Below are 20,071 nucleotides of genomic sequence, written 5' to 3'. Positions count from 1 at the left end.
TTCTCATTTTTGAGAAGTTAAACTGTGGAAATCTAGTAGGATGTTAACTGCACTCTCTTTTTGATACTTTCATTAACTTTAGAAAAATTACAAGTGTTTATTAGGTTCATCTTTGTATCTATTTCTAGTAAAAGTTTTCGATGGACTCATAAAAATAAAGAACAGATTGTTTCATCAGCATCTTCTGATGATGTAAGTTTTCTTAGATATAAAGAGTTGAGAAAAAGGAATATGCCACCATATTGCTTGAATTTTGTCATAGATTTCACTTAATAGTATTTTGCCATGACCATTTAAAAAAAATCATCTTGGGACGCCTGTGTGGCTTAGTCGTTGACCATCTGCCTTTGGCTCAGGTGGTGATCCCGGGGTCCTAGGATCGAGTTCTGCATAAGACTCCCCACAGGAAGCCTGCTTCTCCCTCTGCCTGTGTCTCTGCCTCTCTCTGTGTCTTTCTGAATAAATAATAATAAATAACTTTTAAAAAATAAAATAAAAAATAATAATACTAATTTAATGCCGATATATTTTAATTTTTAATATGTTCCCCTTCCTGCCAAATGACAGATCCTTCAGCAATGTGATCCTTTTTTTAAAGAATTTTTTTGTTTACTATAACCTTAATAATTTACTTAGACTTTTAAAGAGGTTACTTTGAAAAAAAATCATTATCATTCCTTTCTTTAGTAATGAGAAGACTTTTTTCTTTACATACATAAAATCTATGCCTGAATTTAATATTTCTTTATTTTCTTAATTTTAGAGGTAAAAACCCAGGCATCCATCAAGCTAGTGATCTTTAACAAAGAAGCAATGCAAAGAAATAAAAAAGGCGTGCTATATTTGAGTGATGATCCCTGCAGCATATGGCATAAAGCTCAGTTGCAGAGGAGAAGCTCAATAAATGGTGAATTGAATTGAAACAAAGGTTTTCTTGAATTCTTAACAGGAAGTTCTAGAGTGGGTATGATGGGCTAAAAATCATTTCTAAATAAGATTATATAGTTACTTATATTCCTTATATTCCAAATCTCTGGATGTTGTAATTTCTTAAAATCTTAAATTAACTCTGCCCCAGATTAACCGAGATAGTATTGGAATGTAAAGCCCATTTCCTTTTTCCCTTTTTGACCATCACTTGGTGTTTCCTGCTTTTTTTAGTTTAGGACCTTAGATAAAGGGAGAGCGAATGATAAAAGACTTAAAAACCCACAGGCTTAGTGTCAACATTTCTGCCTATTCCAGCTTCCTGCTTTAAGTTGAAAATTAGCAAAATCTTATTTCCATCAGTGATTTAAATTTTATTTCCCTTTTTTATTATTTAAAGATGAAAATTGGAGACTTCTTGCCTCAAACAAGGGATGTAGAACTTTTTTTCTTTACAAAGATTTGTCATTTGGGACACCTGGGTGGCTCAGGGGTTGGGCGTCTGCCTTCAGCCCAGGGCGTGACCCCGGGGTCCTGGGATTGAGTCCCGCATTGGGCTCCCCGCGGGGAGCCTGCTTCTCCCTCCACCTGTGTCTCTGCCTCTCTCTGTGTCTCTCATGAATAAATACATAAAATCTTTTAAAAAATCCAAGAAACAAACCCCAAAGATTTGTCAGTTGCATTTAAGAAGATTAAAGTCTAGTCTCGCTTTCATATTCCCCCATCTCCTTCCTAATGTTCTATCATGGAAATCTTCAAACGTACAGAAAAGTTGAAAGAATTGTGTAGGTGAACCTCGATCATATATCCATCTTTATCTCAACGCATTAATCCATTTTTCCCTGATGGATTTCAAAGTAAGTCGTGGACATCAGTGTAAATACTTGAGCAAACAAATCCTTTAACTTGCACTCATACTCTTCACAGCCCTATGAAAATAAGGTGTTTCCCACGGGATCCGTCCTGATCTTCATCCTTAAGGTTAAGGCTAATTTGTAGAGTGCTACGTCCTTTGCTGCTGCTTTTTAAAACAAAAAGTGCTTCTCAGAAGGCATATAGCACATGATTAGCAAGATTCAAAAGATGATTGTAAAAGTTTATTATATATGACTTACAGCAGTGCTTTAGTTCTTATTAGATTTCTATAAGGAACATTGTACGAGGATTTCTTTCGCAAATTAAATCTTATTTATTGGATAACTTTTTAAAATTAAGAATTGAAGCCTAAACCTAATCTATAAGGAATAAGATGAAGACCTCCAGACCAAGGAGGTCTGTATGGTATACGTGGGCTTGAGTGGTTTATCCTAATTATATCTGGGCTTTATTTTCCATTTGAAAAAAAATTAAGCAGTTGTCTCTTTTTACTACATATTTTAATATGACTACAGTGTCTAAAAATTATGTTTCTAAGTGTAGTAAAATAGAAGAAATAAACTTCAAATTTTGGTGCAAATAAAGATCCCCTACTTGCCTTCTGTAACACAGTAGTTCTTAGAATCATTTTTGTATTTTCTGATGCATAGGCTTTGTGATCTGTAATGGAATTATTTAATCTCTGAATTTTAGAGGGACTATTTGTAGGCAGATAGACAAACTCTTTGACCAAGGTGTTTAGTTTGATCCGGGGTATTTCCACTAGTGGAACCTTTAAGAGAGAGTTTCTTAAACCATAATTTCTCCCAGAGACACTGCCTTGCATGGGCTGCATTTTAAATTCTTTGTCTTTCTTTTCTTTTTTTTTTTTTTCTCTCTCTCTTTTTTTTTGTTTCTGTATTTTTAGAAAACAACTCAGAATTTAGAAATAGCAACTCTGATCTTAAACCATTCTCCAGTATGTCCACATTTTTGTTTAAGAGACAATTAGTGACAAATTTAAAACAACAAACTTGATTTGGAATACTGACATTGGCTTCTTGTATTACCTGTGGTTGAATCTACTGTTCTTTTTATACAAAAGAGGTGTTTTGATAGGAAGTCCCCTTTTTCCAGGTGTGGTTACCAAAATAAGACATATTGAGCACTAACTTTATTTAATTAAATTAATTAATTAATTTAAAGATTTTATTTATTCATGAGAGACACATGGAGAGAGGCAGAGACACAGGCAGAGAGAGAAGCAGTCCCACAAGGAGCCCAATATGGGACTCAATCCCGGGACTTGGGTCACGCCCTGAGCCGAAGGCAGGCGCTAAACCACTGAGCCACCCAGGCATCCCGAGCACTAACTTTAGTATTAGTTTTTTAACAATCACAGAAACATTTAGACATCTGAGCTGTTGTTTAGTCCTTAAGCATTTGCTGAATTACTTATCTAAAAAATACTATTAGTGTTTGGTAGATTTACTGGTGAGTGTCTACTGTGTGCAGGCATTGTATCAAGTCAGTTCTTTACAGACAGTATCCCAGTTATTACTTAACCCTATCTCCAAAAGCCCCCTAAAAGGTAGCATTTAACTATACTGTCTTTCAGTAAGTTGTACTCTTTTTATCAGATTGAATGAATTTAACATAATGGAATCTTAACTTAGTGGGTAGTAGTCTTCCTTGAAAATTTTACAATTAGTGTTTTTTGAAAGTTCATGGGGAAAAAAAGGGCATTGGATATGTAATGTTCGTTTTTGTTGCTAAACCCGTCCTATTTCTTTCTTTTGAACCTGTGAGATAGGAATTATTCTGACTTTGCCATTGAAGATGCTAAGACTAGGGTTAATTTGTTTATGTTAAGTGGTGGAGCTGGGATTCACTCTCTGATCTAACTTTAAAGCCATGCTCTTTCTGGTTTGTAGTCCTGTGCATGAAGTTTTTAAAAACCATTTAATTCCTATAAAAATTTACTCAGATGGATATTTTTCCCTTAAGTAAATAGAATAAAGACATTTGTGTTTATAAGGAAGGATTTTAAGGGACCATTTTACAAAAGCACTTCAAAACTAGGAAATAAAAGGGCTTGCTTGAAAAAACACAGGCCAGAATTTAGGTTAAATTCATTGCTTGCTGCTTTTTTGATGGAGGAGATCTGATTTCTCTTAAATGTTTGGTTTTTCCATCTTCCTTCTACTTTCTTTTTTGAATGAGGAAAATGTTAAGTGACATTTACTAGAGGAATATGTTTAGGATGAATAGCATAGTATGTATGTGAAATTCCTTGATATTCTTAAGACTAAATGAGATAAGTTTTATTAATTATGCTCCTCTTGCTTTTACGGGTGCTAAGGAGTAAACAAATCAATTCCATGATGTTTATAGACCAGTCATTTTATTATCTGGAGAGCGATTATCTATGTTGCAATTTATTCTAATTTCAGTTTGGCAATATCTACATGTTTTTAAAAATTACTTGCTGAATTTGTGAGTTTTATTTTTGTTTTGGTTTCTTTTTTTTTTTTTTTTTTTTTTTTGACTTGACAACACCCTTTCACTTTAAAAGATTTCAGTGTGCTGGTTTAGCCTGCTGCTTACACCCTAGTAAGGAACCCTTTAGAAACCTAATTTTCAGAGAAGATTTGAAAATAGGCATCTGCAAGAAGGACTATTCATTCACAGTGTGGAAACATGACCATTTCTGCTTCTACAGAATTAGATCTTTTGGTTATTTGAAATTAATTTATTAGGTAGCTCTTTCTTGATGTAACATGAAACAGGCTCCAAAGCCAAATTGAAATGCTTTTTTGTATTACCTCTACCTAATTTCTTCTAGCTCCTGGTTGGTTCTCTTTCACCTTAGTCACATTAGTATGAATAACTGAAGGGTTTTTACACATTTTTCAGCTCTAAGTTTTCTAAGGACTGAAGCCTCTGATCAAATTTTGTGTTCATGATTTCTGCTGTGCAGCCAGTGTTTATTCACCCACAAGCTTTATTAAATCTCTTCTTCCTTCATCTTAAGTCCCTGTTTCTGTCTAAACATCAGGCCCTCTCTCAGTATCTCCTTTAATTTCCAAATTTTATTTAGTTCAGATTATTTTCTACATTACAAAACACTAGCTCTCCAGATGTGTGTTCTAATTCTAAAACCAAAGGCATTTAGAGTCTTAATTTTTGTTACATGTATGGTTGAATAATGCCACTGCTAAACTTGGTAAACATAGAATTTTAAAATTATAAAATGCTTTAATATTTAAATTGCTAAAATTGGATTTTTGATTTAGTTTGTCTTTTGATACACAGTCTACTCAAGGAATTGTTAGTTTGTGTATTCATTTAGTATTTTGCTATTTTTTTTTGTCAACAGGAAGAAGGTAGATAATGACTATAATGCCCTTCAAGAAAGACTCAGCACCTTGCCTGATAAGTTGTCTTATAATATCATGGTATGTTTGGTGTGTTGCTTTTAAAGTAGTATGTTGTTTACATATTAACTATGTAAAGTTAGAAGATTTGTTTTGCTTTATATGTATGAATTAATAAATTAGCTTTGCTTAATAGATAGTACCTGAAGTAACTACCATAGCATGCAAAGTTTGTTGTGTTTTACTTTATAATAATCCACTAATTGTTGTAATAGTTGGTATTTGCTTCTTTTCATTTTTTTCAGATTTATATTAAGTTATCACATTATGGTGACACAAATGGCATAAATGTTAGCACAAAATTTGACAAATTTGGTATGCAAATTTTCTGTGTTAGAAAACTGTAATTAAGACAGAAATATGGCACTTAGTCGTTTCCTGTTAGCCAGTGCAGGAATAGATCATAATGTTGTATAATTCACGGAATTACACCCTAGAATATTGATTTTATATAAAAAGGTACTACTAATTTTTGTCTGAATGATCTCCATATCGACATAGTGATCTATTTGTGAGCCCTGGATTAGATTCTTTCATTGCTTGAATATTCTTTTTCATGAAGACTTTGTTCTTAATTACGCTAGCCCAAATGTGTTGTAAATGTATTGTTCTTTATTCTACTAGCCCAAATATTTCATAAAATTTGTAGATTCATTACAGCTGTTTATTTGTTAATTCTAGCTTTGTTAAAAAATGGCTATATTATTGGAAATAATTTTCAGGTTTTTAAATCAAAGGTATTAATATTTCATTACTAGTTTTCTTTCATTTAGATTGGTGAAAGAACATGAAGTATAAACATTCAGACAGTGCTAATTTCTCTGAAAGCTGTATGTAAATGTGCTGATTCCTTTTCCTGTTTTAACATTGATTTGTTAACCTAAAGCAATTTCTATAGGTTTTCTTAGTGAAACTTTAATGTTAAATTTCTATGAAGTTGACATTTTTTTTAGTGTATCGATAAAAAGAGCTCAACGCAGAGCTTTTAATGCTGTTTCATAAAATGTATTTTTTAGTGTTTTTAATTTTTTGTCTTCTCTCTTCCTTACTCCCTCCCTCCCTCCCTTCCTTCCTTTCAATAATAGGTACCATTTGGCCCCTTTGCCTTCATGCCAGGAAAGCTTGTCCATACTAATGAAGTCACTGTTTTACTTGGGGACAATTGGTTTGCAAAGTGCTCAGCAAAGCAGGCTGTGGGCTTAGTGGAGCATCGGAAAGAACGTATGTACCAATTATAAATGATGTATTTTTGCTGGATGTGTATCAGTTCACAGAGTGCCAGGCTGTTACTAAAAGTACCATCCATGATTTATTAGTCCAGACTATTTGTGATTTGGTTGAATTGTAGGTAGTTTGAGTCGAATCAACATTTGAGAATGTAAGCTGGAGAATGGAACATCTGGGTTGGAAATATCACGCACATTAGCATGTTTTCAGAAATGACAGAGTGTAAAAGTCCTTAACGTGTGCTTTTATAGATAGAAGTTGGGAAGACATAAGACTTGGGCTCATTTTATATTTTATAACTGGTTAGTTTTAGGTTCTTTTATAGATACTTCAGTACACAGGAGAAATTTACTTTTTACTTATTGAACTATATCTATCTGCAAAAGTAGAAACAATTTTTAAACATGCTTTTTGATTTAGAAGAAGTCATATTTTCATCTTACAGAGGAGGCCAGTGTGGAGAGGTGCTACCCAAAACAGTACCCATACACTTGTTCTGTGATGTGAGCCCTCTGTCTTATTTGATTGAGGTAGTTCATTAAGGCCTTGTTTATCTACAATATTATTTGTTGGTATGCACGTATCCACATACACATTTTGTGCTGGATGGGATTGGCTTTAGTTCGTCCTATCTTAGTTGCATCTTAAAATGAGGTTTATTTAATATCTATGTTCTCGTTGCTGTAATATAATACTTAAATTGATAGTATAATATCACCCCTACCTGTTTTTTAACCTTCTAGTTTAATATGTGTTTGAAAATAAATTTTTGAGGATTCTTCTATATAAATGAAATCATATAGATAAAAAACAGCTGAGTTTTCTACAGCTGAAATTATTTCACATATACATGTGAGTGGGTACTAGTTAGAGAACTCATTTACTCAGTGAAATTGTGGGATCTATATTTGGACACTCTAATTGCAAATCAACTCCTATAAGTTTATAATTGATAACATATTTGATCATTTGTGACACTAATCAGAATCTTATTGTTAGGCCTGTATATAATTTCTAGCAATGATAATTCTTTTGGCATCACTACGCTAAAATAAGTCATGTATGTTAGAGGAAAAAGAATGAGCATAATTCTTTCTCAAAGGCCTTTCTTAATGGGGAAAGCTTTCTTATTTACTAGGGTAGCTCTGCTGATATGAAATCAGTTCATCGTCTGTTAAAGTTTGATCACTCTGATTTTCTTTTTTTTCTTTTTTTTGATCACTCTGATTTTCATGTGGATATTTCAGCAGTGCAATCTTCAGAATCAGTTATGACTTAATACATTAATGGGAGAATACTTTTTTTTTTAAGATTTATTTATTTATTTTAGAGAGAGAGCATGCGTGCATGCTCTCAGGAGCAAGCAGGGGAGGGACAAAGGTAGAGGGAGTGAGAAAATTTCAAGCAGATTCCCCCCTGAGCATGGAGCCCGACACGGGGCTTGATTTGACAACTCCGAGATCATGACCTGAGCTGAAATCGAGTCAGCCACTCAACTAGCTGAGCCACCCAGGTGTCCTGGGAGGGTACTTTTAATAGAATAGAGTAGAGCTCTAGAATAAAGAAGTATTTTTTGGTAAATCATTTTCCATTGTTAAATATGGTTTTGGGAAATGACCAAACATGATGACTTTTAGGATGTGTTAATGTAAAATAATTTTCAGAATATGTACCTATGAATTATGTTTGAGAATCTATACAAATGCTAAAAATTGTTTTGTTCACACAGTTTTATACTAATTTTAATAACTAAAAGAAATATTTACGTATATTGTTGTACTTACCATTTATTAAGAAAAGATATTTTATTTTTCTTATGGAAGAAGATATTTAACAAGTTAAATATACCGTCCTCACTGTTGCCAGGGTAATTGGGGAAGGTGGAAGGGAGGTCATTGCATGTTTAAAAAGTAGTCAAAATCAAAGACAAAATGGACTTAACACAACTATAGAAGGATTCAGAGATGTCTCTAAGGAAGATGATTTTTAAGAGTTCCCCACTCTTTGTGCTCACATCTTGGAATTTTGCCACTTAACATGAATCTGACCAGCTTTTTAAAGTTTAAAAAAAATTTTTTTAAGATTATCAGAATGCAATTGACTTTTTATTTGATAATACTATTCCATGAGTTACAACACAAGCAAGGATTTGTTTAACCATTGCCACTATCAGAATGTAGAATAGGATGTGGGATATACTAGTCAGGGCACAGGATCACACCAGAAACTCTTTGTGGTCACACCTTACCTCTCCCTGTAAGGCCTGACAATCACTGATCTGTCTCTATCATTATTAACTTTTCCTTTTCTAGAATGTCATATAAATGGAATTATATACTATGTAACCTTTTGAGACTGTCTTCTTTCAGTCACCATAATGCCTCATCTAAGTTGTTCTGTGTATCAATAGGTCATTCGTTTTTATTGCTGAGTATTGTTCCATTATATGCATGTACATCTATTGGAGGACATTTGGTTTGCTTTCATTTTATGGAATTATGAACAGAGCTGCTATAAACCTTTATACTTTGGTGTTACTATAAATTTTCGTTGCTGTTTGACAAATACCTACAAGTGGGATCGCTAGGTCATATAGTGAGTGTGTATTCAATTTTTAAGAAACTTTCAAGCTATTTTCCAAAGACGCTATATTGTTTTATGGAAGTTTCCCCCGATCTCAGCAGGGTATGAGAGTCCTAGTAGCTTTGCATCCTTACCAGCACTTGGTATTGTTAGTTGTAAAAACTTAAGCTATTTCAGTAGATATGTAGCAGTTTTAATTTGCATTTCCCTGATGGCTAATGATGTTCAGCATTGATTCATGTACTTACTTGCCATCTGTGTGTTTATCCTCTTTGATCTATTGAAGTCTTTTGCCCATTTTTAAAAATTTGGTTGTATTTTTTCTTACTCTTGAGTTTTGAGAGTTCATATATTCTAGATAAGTCTTTTGTTAAGGGTGTGATTTGGAAATATTTTCTCCCAGTATTCATCTGTCTTATTTTCTCAGCATTGTATTTCCATAGCAAAAGTTTAATTTTGAAGTCCAGTATATTACTTTTTTGTTTCAAGAATCATGTGTTTGGTGTCATATCTAGAATGCTTTTCCTAACGTCAGTTCATGAAGATTTTCTCCTTTGTTTTCTTCTTCCTTTTTCTTTCTTTCTTTCTTTTTTTTTTTTTTTTAAAGATTTAAAACATTTATTTAATTGACAGAGTGAGAGTGAGAGCACAAGCAGGGTGAAGGGCAGAGGGAGAGGCAGAGCAGGGAGCCTACACTCTTCAGCAGGGAGCCTGACCTGGGGCTTGATCCCAGGACCCCGGATCATGATCTGAGCCCAAGGCAGATGCTTAACCTATTGAGCCACCCAGGTGTCCCTCCTTTGTTTTCTTCTATAAAATGTTTATTGTTGAACATTTTGCACTTAGATCTGTGATCCATTTTAAGTTAATTTTTGTGTAAGGTGTGAGGTGTTTAAGGTATGTAAGTTCCAGGTGTTCAGTCTTTTTTATATATAGGTGTCCAGTTCTCACATCACTTGTTGGAAGTCCTTTTCTTCATTCAGTTGCCTTTTGTACTTTTGTCAAGAATGAATTGTTAATCAAAATCACAATGAGATACTATTTTATCCCTCCTAGAATAGCTGTAATAAAAAAGTAAGTTGTATTGGCGAAAATGTGGAAAATTGTGACTCTCGTATGTTGCTGGTGGGAATGTAAATTGGTGTAGCCACTTTAGAAAACAATTTGGGATTTTTCATAAAGTTAAATATTGAGTTATTTTATAGCCCCCTTCCACATCTAGGTAGTATAATACCCAAGGGAAAGTAAAAACATACATTTGCGCAAAAACTTGTACATGAATATTAGCATTATTCATAATAGCTAAAAAGTTTAAGAAACCCAAATGTCTATCATCTAGTGAATGGATAAGTAAAATGTGAATGTTGTTTGGCAAGAAAAAAAAAATGTACCATTTACTATGATAATGAAAAAAGTTGGTTACCAAAGACTATCTATTATGATTCTATTTGTATGAAATACTTAGAATAGGCAAGTTTATGAAATGAAAAATATGTTAGTGGTTGCTTAGGGCTAGGAAGGTATAGGGGAGAATGGTGATTTAATTTTTTTTAAAAGGTTATATTTTGGACATGATACAAAATTGAAAGGATTTTTATTTGAAAAATAAGTATCCCTTCTCCTGTCCCTTAGCATCCATTTGGCCAGCTGGGAGGAGTTACCATTATCAGTATCTTACCATTTTGTGTGGTCACATCCTGAAGACTTATGCATCCCCAATCCATTACATATACAACCACTCAAATGGTTTTTTTTTTTTTTTTGAAGATTTATTTATTTATACATGAGAGACACACAGAGAGGCAGAGACATAGGCAGAGGGAGAAGCAGGCTCCCTGTGGAGAGCCCAGTACAGGACTCCATCCCAGATCCCAGGATCATGCCCTGAGCTGAAGGCAGATGCTCAACCACTGAGCCACCCAAGCATCCCAACATCTTTCTTTGTCTTTTTTTTTTTATTAATGGCTGCAGAGCATTATATAGATATGACATAATTTATTTAGCTACTCTTCTTTTGATAATTATGATAAATAATATTATTATCTCTTCCTCAAATGACTTCCTTTTCTTTCCTCTTTCTCCTTTTCTCCTCCCTAGTTTCCTTCTTTCCTTCTGTTTATTGTGGTAAAAATTACATACAGGTTTTGACCATTTTTAAGACTACAGTTCAGTGGCATTAAGTATGTTCATGGTTGTTATTTAACCATAACCCACTACTCATCTCAAGAAATTTTCATCTTTCCAAACTGAAACTGTGTATTGTAAACAGTCACTCCCCATTCCTTCCTCCCAACTGGCCCTTGGTAACCAATATTTTGCTTTTTCTGTCTATGAATTTGATTATTCTAGGTATCTCATAATCATAGTATTTTGTCTTTTAATGACTGGTTCATTTCACTAAGCATAATGTTTCTAGGATTTATCCATGTTGTAGAATGTATCAGAATTTCCTTCCTTTTTAAGGCTGAATAATATTCTGTTATATGTATATGCATTTTGTTTATCCATTCATATGGCAAGGTACACATGAGTTGTTTCCACATTTGGCTGTTGTGAATAATGCTGTTATGACAGTGCATATTCAAATAGCGGTTCAGTTCCTTGCTTTTGACTATTTTGGGTATATATTCAGAAGTGCAGTTGCTAGGTTTTATGGTAATTCTGGTTTTTGAGAAACTACCATATTATCTTCTACAGTGGTTGAACCATTTTACATCACTGCCAGCTATGTACAAAGGTTCCAGTCTTCCCACATCCTTGCCAATGCATGTTACTTACTGTTTCTTTGGTAATAACCATCTGTTTTGATTTCCGTTTCTTTAAGGACTTAAGGATGTTTGTTGAGCATTTTTCATGTGCTTACTGGCTATTTGTAGAAAAATCTTTGGAGAGATGTCAATTCAAGTCCTTTGCCCGTTTTTAAATTGGATTGTCTTTTTATTGAGTTCTATGAGTTCTTTATATATTCTGGATATTAGTCCCTTATCAGATATATGATTCGCAAATATTTCTCCCATTCTGTGGATTACCTTTTCACTATATTGATAATGTCCTTTGATGCTCAAAAGTTCTAAATTTTGATGAAGTCCAGTTTGTCTATTTTTTTTCTTTTGTTGCTCGAACTTTTAGTGTACTACCCAAGAAGTCATTGCCCAAATCCAGTGTCATGAAGCTTTTCTCCTGTGTTTTCTTCTAAGAATTTCAAAGTTTCACCTCTTCATTTGGATCTTTGGTCCATTTTGAGTTGATTTTTTGTATATCATGTAAAGTAAGGATCCAACTTTGTTCTTTTGCATGTGGCTATCCAGTTCTCCAAATAGTGTTTGTTGAAAAGACTGTCTTTACCCCCATTGAAAGGTTTGACACTGTTGTTGAAAATTGTTTGGATATAGGGCAGCCCAGGTGGCTCAGCGGTTTAGTGCCACCTTCAGCCCAGGGCCTGATCCTGGAGTCCCGGGATGGAGCCCCATGTCGGGCTCCCTGCATGGAGCCTGCTTCTCCCTCTGCCTTTGTCTCTGCCTCTCTCTCTCTCTGTGTCTCTCATGAATAAATAAATAAAATCTTAAAAAAAAAAAAAAAAGAATTGTTGGGATATAAATGGGAGGATTTATTTCTGGATTCAGTATTCTATTTTATGATCTGTATGTTTGTCTTAATGCCAGTACTATAGTGTTTTGATTACTATACCTTTGTAGAAAGTTTTAAAATCAAGAAGTATGAGATCTTCATCTTTGATCTTTTGCAAGATTATTTTGGCTCTTTATGGTCTCTCATGATTGCATCTGAATCTTGGAATGGATTTCTTCTATTTCAGCAAAAATGTTGGGATTTTGATACGGATTGCATTGCATTTGTAGATTGCTTTAGGTAAAAGGATATCTTAACAATATTAAGCCCTCTAATCCATGAACACAGAGTGTCTTTCCATTTACTTATGTCTTCTTTAAACTCTTTCAGCAACACAATATGTCTTGTGTCTTCTAAGCTAAACTTATTACTACACATTTTTAAAATTGTATTGTAAATGGAAATTATTTTCTTAATTTCCTTTTCAGATTGTTCATTGCTGATTAATAGAAATGCAACTTATTTTTGAGTGTCTATTTTGTATCCTGCCACTTTGCTGAATTTATTAGCTTTTAAACTCTGGGTGTGTGTGTGTGTGCGCACGCGCGCGTGTGTGTAATAGGTCAGGTTTTCTACATAGAAGATTGTATCATCTGCCAATAGAGATCATTTTACTTCTTCCTTTCCAATGTGGATGCTTTTTTTTCCCCCTTAATTGCTCTTGCTAAAACTTCTAGTACTATGTTGAATAGATAGGATAGTAAGCATCTACATCTTGTTTCTGATAATAAGAGGAACAACTTTCAGTCTTTCACCATTGAATATGATGGCAATTTGGGTTCTTCATATATGGTCTTTATCATATTTAGGAAGTTATCTTCTATTCCTAGTTTATTGAGTGTTTCGTATTGTGAAGTACTGTTGGATTTTGTCAGAGGCTTTCTCTGCATCAGTTGCGTTTCAGGTGTACAGTGTAAAGATTTCACTTACATATGTTGTGAAATAATTACCATAGTAAGTTTTAGTTAATATCTATCACCTCAGATACATACAATAAAAAGATGGACAAAAAAAATGAAAGAATATTTTTTCATTGCTTATAATGACAACTCTTAGAATTTACTATTTTATGACAACTTTCGTATATATCAAACAGCATTGGTAACTATAGTTATCTATTATACATTACATTCCTAGTTTGTTTATCTTATGACTGGAAGTTTGTGCATTTGGACCACTTTCCTCCAATTCCCGTGGCCTCCCATTTGCTAGCATTTTGTTGAGGATTTTTGCATGTATACTTATAAGGGGTATTAGCTTGTAGTTTTCTTTTAGTGTCCTTGTCTGGTTAGCCTCACAGAATGTGTTTTTTTCTCTTCAGTATTTTGAGAGAGTTTGAGAATTGATGTCATTTCTTTCTTGAATGTTTGGTAGTTTATCCACGAAGCCATCTGTTTCTGGGCTTTTCATTTTTGGGAGATTTTTGATTACTGATTTGGTCGTCTTTTTGCTACAGGTCTATTCAGATTTTCTATTTCTTTTTGCATCACTTTTAATAGTGCATTTGTTTCTAGGAATTTGTCCATCTAGGTCATCCAGTTTGTTGGCATTCAGTTTTTCATAGTATTCTCTTATAATCTTGTATACTTCTGTAAAATAAATAGCACTGTCTCTACCTATGTTTCTGATTTTAGTAATATGAGTCTTCTCTTTCTCTTTTATCAGTCTAGGTAAAAACTTGTCAATTTTGTGGATCTTTTCAAAAAACCAATTTTTAGTTTTGTCAATTTTTCTCTATTGTTTTTCTCTTTTCTATTTATTTCCACTCTAATCTTAGTTCTTCCATCTGCTAGCTTTGAAATTAGTTTATTCTTTTTTAAATTCCTTTTAAAGCATACAGTTAGGTTATGATTTGAGATCTTTCTCCTTTTTTAATGTACTTATTTACTGGTATAAATTGCTTTCTTTTTTTTTTTTTTTTTTTTTAATTTTTATTTATTTATGATAGTTACAGAGAGAGAGAGAGAGAGGCAGAGACACAGGCAGAGGGAGAAGCAGGCTCCATGCGCCGGGAGCCCGACGTGGGATTCGATCCCGGGTCTCCATGATCGCGCCCTGGGCCAAAGGCAGGCGCCAAACCGCTGCGCCACCCAGGGATCCCTAAATTGCTTTCTTAACAGTGCTTTTACTGCATCCTGTAAGTTTTGTTATATTGTGTTTTCCATTTTCATTGGTCTCAAGGAATTTTCTAATTTATTTTGTGATTTCTTCTTTGACCCATTAATTCAGTGTTCTGTTAAATTTCCATGTATTTGTGAATTTTTCACTTTTCCTTCTGTTACCAATTTCTAGTTTCCTTTATGATTGGAAAAAGTACTTTGTATGGTTTCAAATTTTTAAAGACTTGTCTTGTGGCCTATCATGTGGTCTTTCATGGAAATGTTCTATGTTCTCCTTAGAAGAATATGTAATAATTTGGATAGGATGTTTTGCATATGTATGTTAGGTCCAATTGGTCTATAGTTTTGTCCAGGTCCTACATTATTGCTCTTATTTTTGGTTGTCCAATCTTTTGTTGTAAATAGAGTATCAGCATCTCCAATTTTTATTGGAGGACTATTTTTTCCTTGGATTCTGTGAGTTTTAGCTTCATATGTTTGGCACTATTGTTGTTAGGTGTGTATATGTTTATGACTGATATATTTTTCTTGATAGATTGAAATTTTTATCAATATAAAATATCCTTTTGTCTTTTATAACTTTTTTGACTTAATGTCATATTTTGTCTCAGTATAGCCCCTCCAGTTCTCTTTAGGTTACTATTTGCATGGAATATCTTTTCCATCATTTCGCTTTCAACCTGCTTTTGGGTCCTTAGATCAAAAGTGAGTCTCTGGTTGACCACATGTAGTTGGATCCTATTTCTTTTGTTTGTTATCTTTTAATTTTTAAAAATCCATTCTGCCAATATATACATGCCTTCTGTTGGGTTTATAATAACTACATAGAGGGCAGGATTTACTTTAACCATTTTTAAAAATTTGTTTTCTCTCTGTCTTACACCTTTGGGTATCATTCTCTTCATTACTGCCTTCCTTTGTGTTTAGTTGATTTTTTTATAGTAAAACATTCTGATTCCCCTTTCACTTCCTTTATTAATATTTTATAGAAATATTCTTTGTGGTTACCATGGGTATTACATATAACATCCTAAGATTATAATAATGTGTTTTGAATTGATTCCAACTTAACTTCAATCACATGTAAAAACTCTATTTCTATGTAGTTTTGTCTCCCTCTTTAAATTATTGATGTCACCAATTACATCTTTATACATTATGTACCTGTTAACAAAGATTTGTAATGATTTTTTATGCATTTCTCTTTATATCCTGTAGTAAATAAAAAGTGGAGTTGCAAGCCATAATGACAGTAATACTGGTTTTTATTTTTGCCCATGTTTACCTTTAGTGTAAATTTTTACCTTCATATGGCCTCAAGTTATTTTCTAGTGGCTGTTCACATCAACCCGAAGAATTCTCTTTAGCATTCTTATAGGGCAGGTCTAATGATATGGATCTCCTTCAACTTTTATTTATCTGGAAATGTTTTAATTTTTTTTCTCATTTTTGAAGGATAGTTGCTGGATATAGGATTCTCAATTGACAGTTTTTTTCTCTCAGTACTTTATTTTTTTAAAAAAGATTTTATTTATTTATTCATGAGAGAAAGAGAGAGAGAGAGAGAGAGAGAGAGAGAGGCAGAGACATAGGCAGAGGGAGAAGCAGGCTCCATGCTGGGAGCCCAATTCGGGGCTATATCCTGGGACTCCGGGATCACGCCCTGGCCCGAAGGCAGGCACTAAACCACTAAGCCACCTAGGGATCCCCTCTCTCAGCACTTTAAATGTTTCATCCCACTCTCTTTCAGCTTTTAAGGTTTCTGCCAGAAATCTGCTTATATTTTCATTGAGGATCCCTTTTATGTGATAAATTGTTTTTCTCTTGCTGCTTTCAAGATTTTCTCTTTGTTTCTCAAACTGTAATTATGTGTCTTGGTGTGGCTGTCCAAGTTTACTCTCCTTAATTGAGCTTTTTGGATTTGTAGGGTCATGTCTTTTGTCAAATTCCAGAACTTTTTGGCCATTATTTCTTCTAGTAATCTCTTTGCCACTTTCTTCCTTTTGAGACTCCCTTAATGTGTGTATTCATCTGTTCAATAATTATCTCCTATGTCCCCTTGGGCTTAGTTCCCTTTTCTACATTCTTTCTGTTCCTTAGACTTGATAATTTCAAATGTCCAATCTTCAGGTTCACTGATTGTTTTGTCTGCTTGCTCAAATATGCTGTTGAATCCCTGTGGTGAATTTTTCAATTCAGTTATTAAATTTTTCTACTCTAGAATTTGTTTAGTTTCTGTTTATAATTTCTGTCTCTTTCTTGATATTTTAATGTTGTTCATGCATTATTTTCTTTATTTCCTTTAGTTCTTTGTGTGTTTCCCTTTAGCTCTTTGAGCATATTGAAGGCAGTTGTGCTAATGTCTTTGTTTAGTACATCAAATGCCTTTGTTTCTTTAGGGACAGTTTCTGGAGATTTATTTTGTTCTTGTGAATGGGCTATGTTTTCCTGTTTATTGTATGCCTTTTGATTCTTGGTGAAATTCTTAATTTTTGATGGGTATTTGAAAAAACAGCTATCTTCCCCAGTCTTGGCAGATTGATGAGGATCTTCAGAATAAGGTAGGTATGTTCTGAGCTTTCTTATCTACCCAAAGTGAAAGGTTATGATCTTTCCTGTGTTTTCTGAGCATGTAATGTTCCTTGGGCCTGTGTGGGGATTTTCTTAATATCTTGTATATATAACTGCTTTTTGAATGTTTTAAATTTTTTTTTTTTTTGAATGTTTTAATTTACGAAGATTCTCACCTCTGCTTCTCTTTACAGTCTCAGGTTGTATGTTGTGTGATTCTGTTCCTAATCTCTTGTACTCTGTGTTTACAGGCCTGTAGTCTCCCTGCAGTCTCCCTCAGTTTTCATGATCAGTGCCAGTTGAGGTTGGCTTTAGGTGAGACACATACCAGTTCTTTAGTCAGCCCCTAGATGCATGAGAATGTTGCAGATAAGGTCTGGTCTATTCTCCGTGGCTCAAGGGAGGGAATTGGGATCTGGGCAAGCCACATTACCCGGACTGAAATTGCTTCCCACTGGGCAGGGATTGGGGAAAGGCAAGTAAAAATACCTTGAAATTTCCTGCTGTTTTGATTGTGACTTTTTCTTGGTTGGATGTTTGCTTGGTTGCTGTAGACATTTGTTTTCCAGAGCTCCTACGGTATTTCAGTTAGTTTCTGGTTGTTTTTGGATGTTTTTTTGGTTGGGAGGTTGGGGAGATAGAGGCTTAGCACTTTTTACTCTATAATTTTGCTCCTTGTTGTTTTAAGGGAAGATTTTATTTTCCTTTGAGCATGGGAAATTTTTGAGCATGTTTGTAGTAAGTATACTGAGTGATTAATGGTTCAAGAGAAAGAAATGATAAAAGATCCTGGATGTGATGGCACTAAAAACACAGAAAATGTAGCTTTGGAAAGTGTCAATGAAAAAAAAGAAAGAGGCAAGGATAGATAAAGAATATTTGAGTTAGAGAAGTTAAAGATTTAAATTTTCACAGGAATAAGGCCAAGATTATTCAGAAGTGGGAGAGGTTAGAGGATTAGGAAGTATTTGTGGAATACATGTTGTGGGAAATAAGATATGGCCATCAGCAGTTTTACAATTTATTTTATGAGGCAGTATGTGTGTTTTTTTAGTATCTTCAGTGAGGCATACATATTTTAAGTGCATTGATATTTTGTTACAATTTATGATTTTGGTTTTATAATTTATGATTTGGATTTTATCTGTATAATAAATGAATGTAGCTTGGGGCGCCTGGGTGGCTCAGTCAGTTAAGTGCCCAACTCTTGGTTTTGGCTCAGGTCATGATCTCATGAGGTCATGATGAGATTGAGCCCCGTGTTGGGCTCCATTGGGCTCTTTGCTCATTGGGGAATCTGCTTGAAGAGTCTCTCTCTGCCCCTCCCCCCACTGGCACTCTCTCTCTCTCTCTCTCTCTCTCTCTCTCCTTTTCTCTAAGTAAATCTTAAGAAATTTATGTAGCTTTAAAATGTACATCTTCTTAAAATGTAATGAATAAGTAGCAGTCTTGTTTAGCTCCCATTTCCCATTTCCCAGATGTCTTTCTGCTACTCTTTTGCTCTCTCCTTTTTATCTGCATTTCCCAAGTTATTTGTATATTCTATTTTCTTGACTTTTTTTCAGTTTTATGTAGTATTTGTTATCTCCCTGTTAATAATTAAAGACTAGTATTTAGATCATTTACATGCCCTTCTTTCTGTCCCTGCTCCCCAAGTCTTTTTAGTAGTATTTAATTATAATTTTGTTAAATCAGTGTTCATGGTTACATATAATTCCATTTCCATTCTTGTACAGCATTTCCTATAAAGTTACCTTTTTTGTTGTTGTTGTGTAGTGACATGTCATTAAATCACTCAAACACTTTGGTTTTTTTCTGAGACCTCTGTACTCGAGTTCTCCATAGTCTTGCTTCATTTGGGACTAGCTCCCATCTTGAAAAAAGGACAGCTATCTTCTGGATATCTTCCTTTACCACTGTACCACATTTTTGCCTCCTTTTTTCCCTGTTCCCTGTTTCCAGTGGCATCTCCTTTCAGGTTTTCCTCATTTTGTTGGGATATATAGCCTCTAGTAATTTTTTGGGAAGGTTTGTGTGATACATGTTTTGAAATTTTGCATACCTGAAAATATTTTTTATACTCTGATTTTTTGTAACTAGACTATTAGAATTTTATGTTTTAAACAGTTTTTCTTTCAGAAATTTGAAGATATTATCCTATTACTTTGTCTTGTGTATTATTTTTGCGAATTGCAAAAGTTATGTATATAACTTGTTTTTGTTTTCAGAAGCTCTAAGTTTCTGTCTTTATTTTCCATGATCTGAAATCCCACAGGGATATACTTTGTTGTGTGTCTTTTAAAATTTGTTTGCTAAGTATTTGGTGGGTTCTTCTAGTGTAGAGATGCATGTCTTGTAGTTTGGGAAATTTTTAATATTATTTCTTTAATAATTTCCTCCTGTTATTCATCTCCTTGTCTTTATTATAAATTTTTAAGTTATTTCTTTTTATCTTTAGAATCATGGATTTTAAAAAGGTTTCTGTACATTTAATTCCCAAGAGCTATGTATTTTTGTTTCATTGTAATTTTTTTAATGTCTCTTTGGCATAGTATACTGTTTTTGTTTCATGAGTACAACACTGTTTTTCTGGGATTTTAATTAGAATTTTTTCTTTTAAAGTTTTCTTCATGCATTGCCTTTATTTCCTCCAATATAAAAAGGAAATATATAAAAGTATATATTTTATATTTTTATAAATTTTTTCCTCCCTCCTATCCCTAT

The 20,071-nt window shown here is 33.8% G+C and overlaps 1 protein-coding gene across 2 annotated transcripts in view; it reads left to right on the top strand.

Annotated features, from left to right (window-relative positions):
• URI1 (URI1 prefoldin like chaperone) overlaps nt 1–20,071 on the top strand; it is an 83,458-nt gene that overhangs the window by 46,167 nt on the left and 17,220 nt on the right. For both annotated transcript variants that reach the window (XM_025425273.1, XM_025425274.3), the window contains 2 exons: nt 5,162–5,240; nt 6,305–6,440. In XM_025425273.1, coding sequence (XP_025281058.1) covers nt 5,162–5,240; nt 6,305–6,440 — 215 coding nt within the window. The remainder of the gene's footprint in view (nt 1–5,161; nt 5,241–6,304; nt 6,441–20,071) is intronic.

This window comes from Canis lupus, chromosome 1 (assembly GCF_003254725.2).
Source record: "Canis lupus dingo isolate Sandy chromosome 1, ASM325472v2, whole genome shotgun sequence".
NCBI lineage: Eukaryota > Metazoa > Chordata > Mammalia > Carnivora > Canidae > Canis > Canis lupus.
Note: the sequence above shows the minus strand (reverse complement) of the source record. Positions and strands in the feature narration are given on the sequence as shown.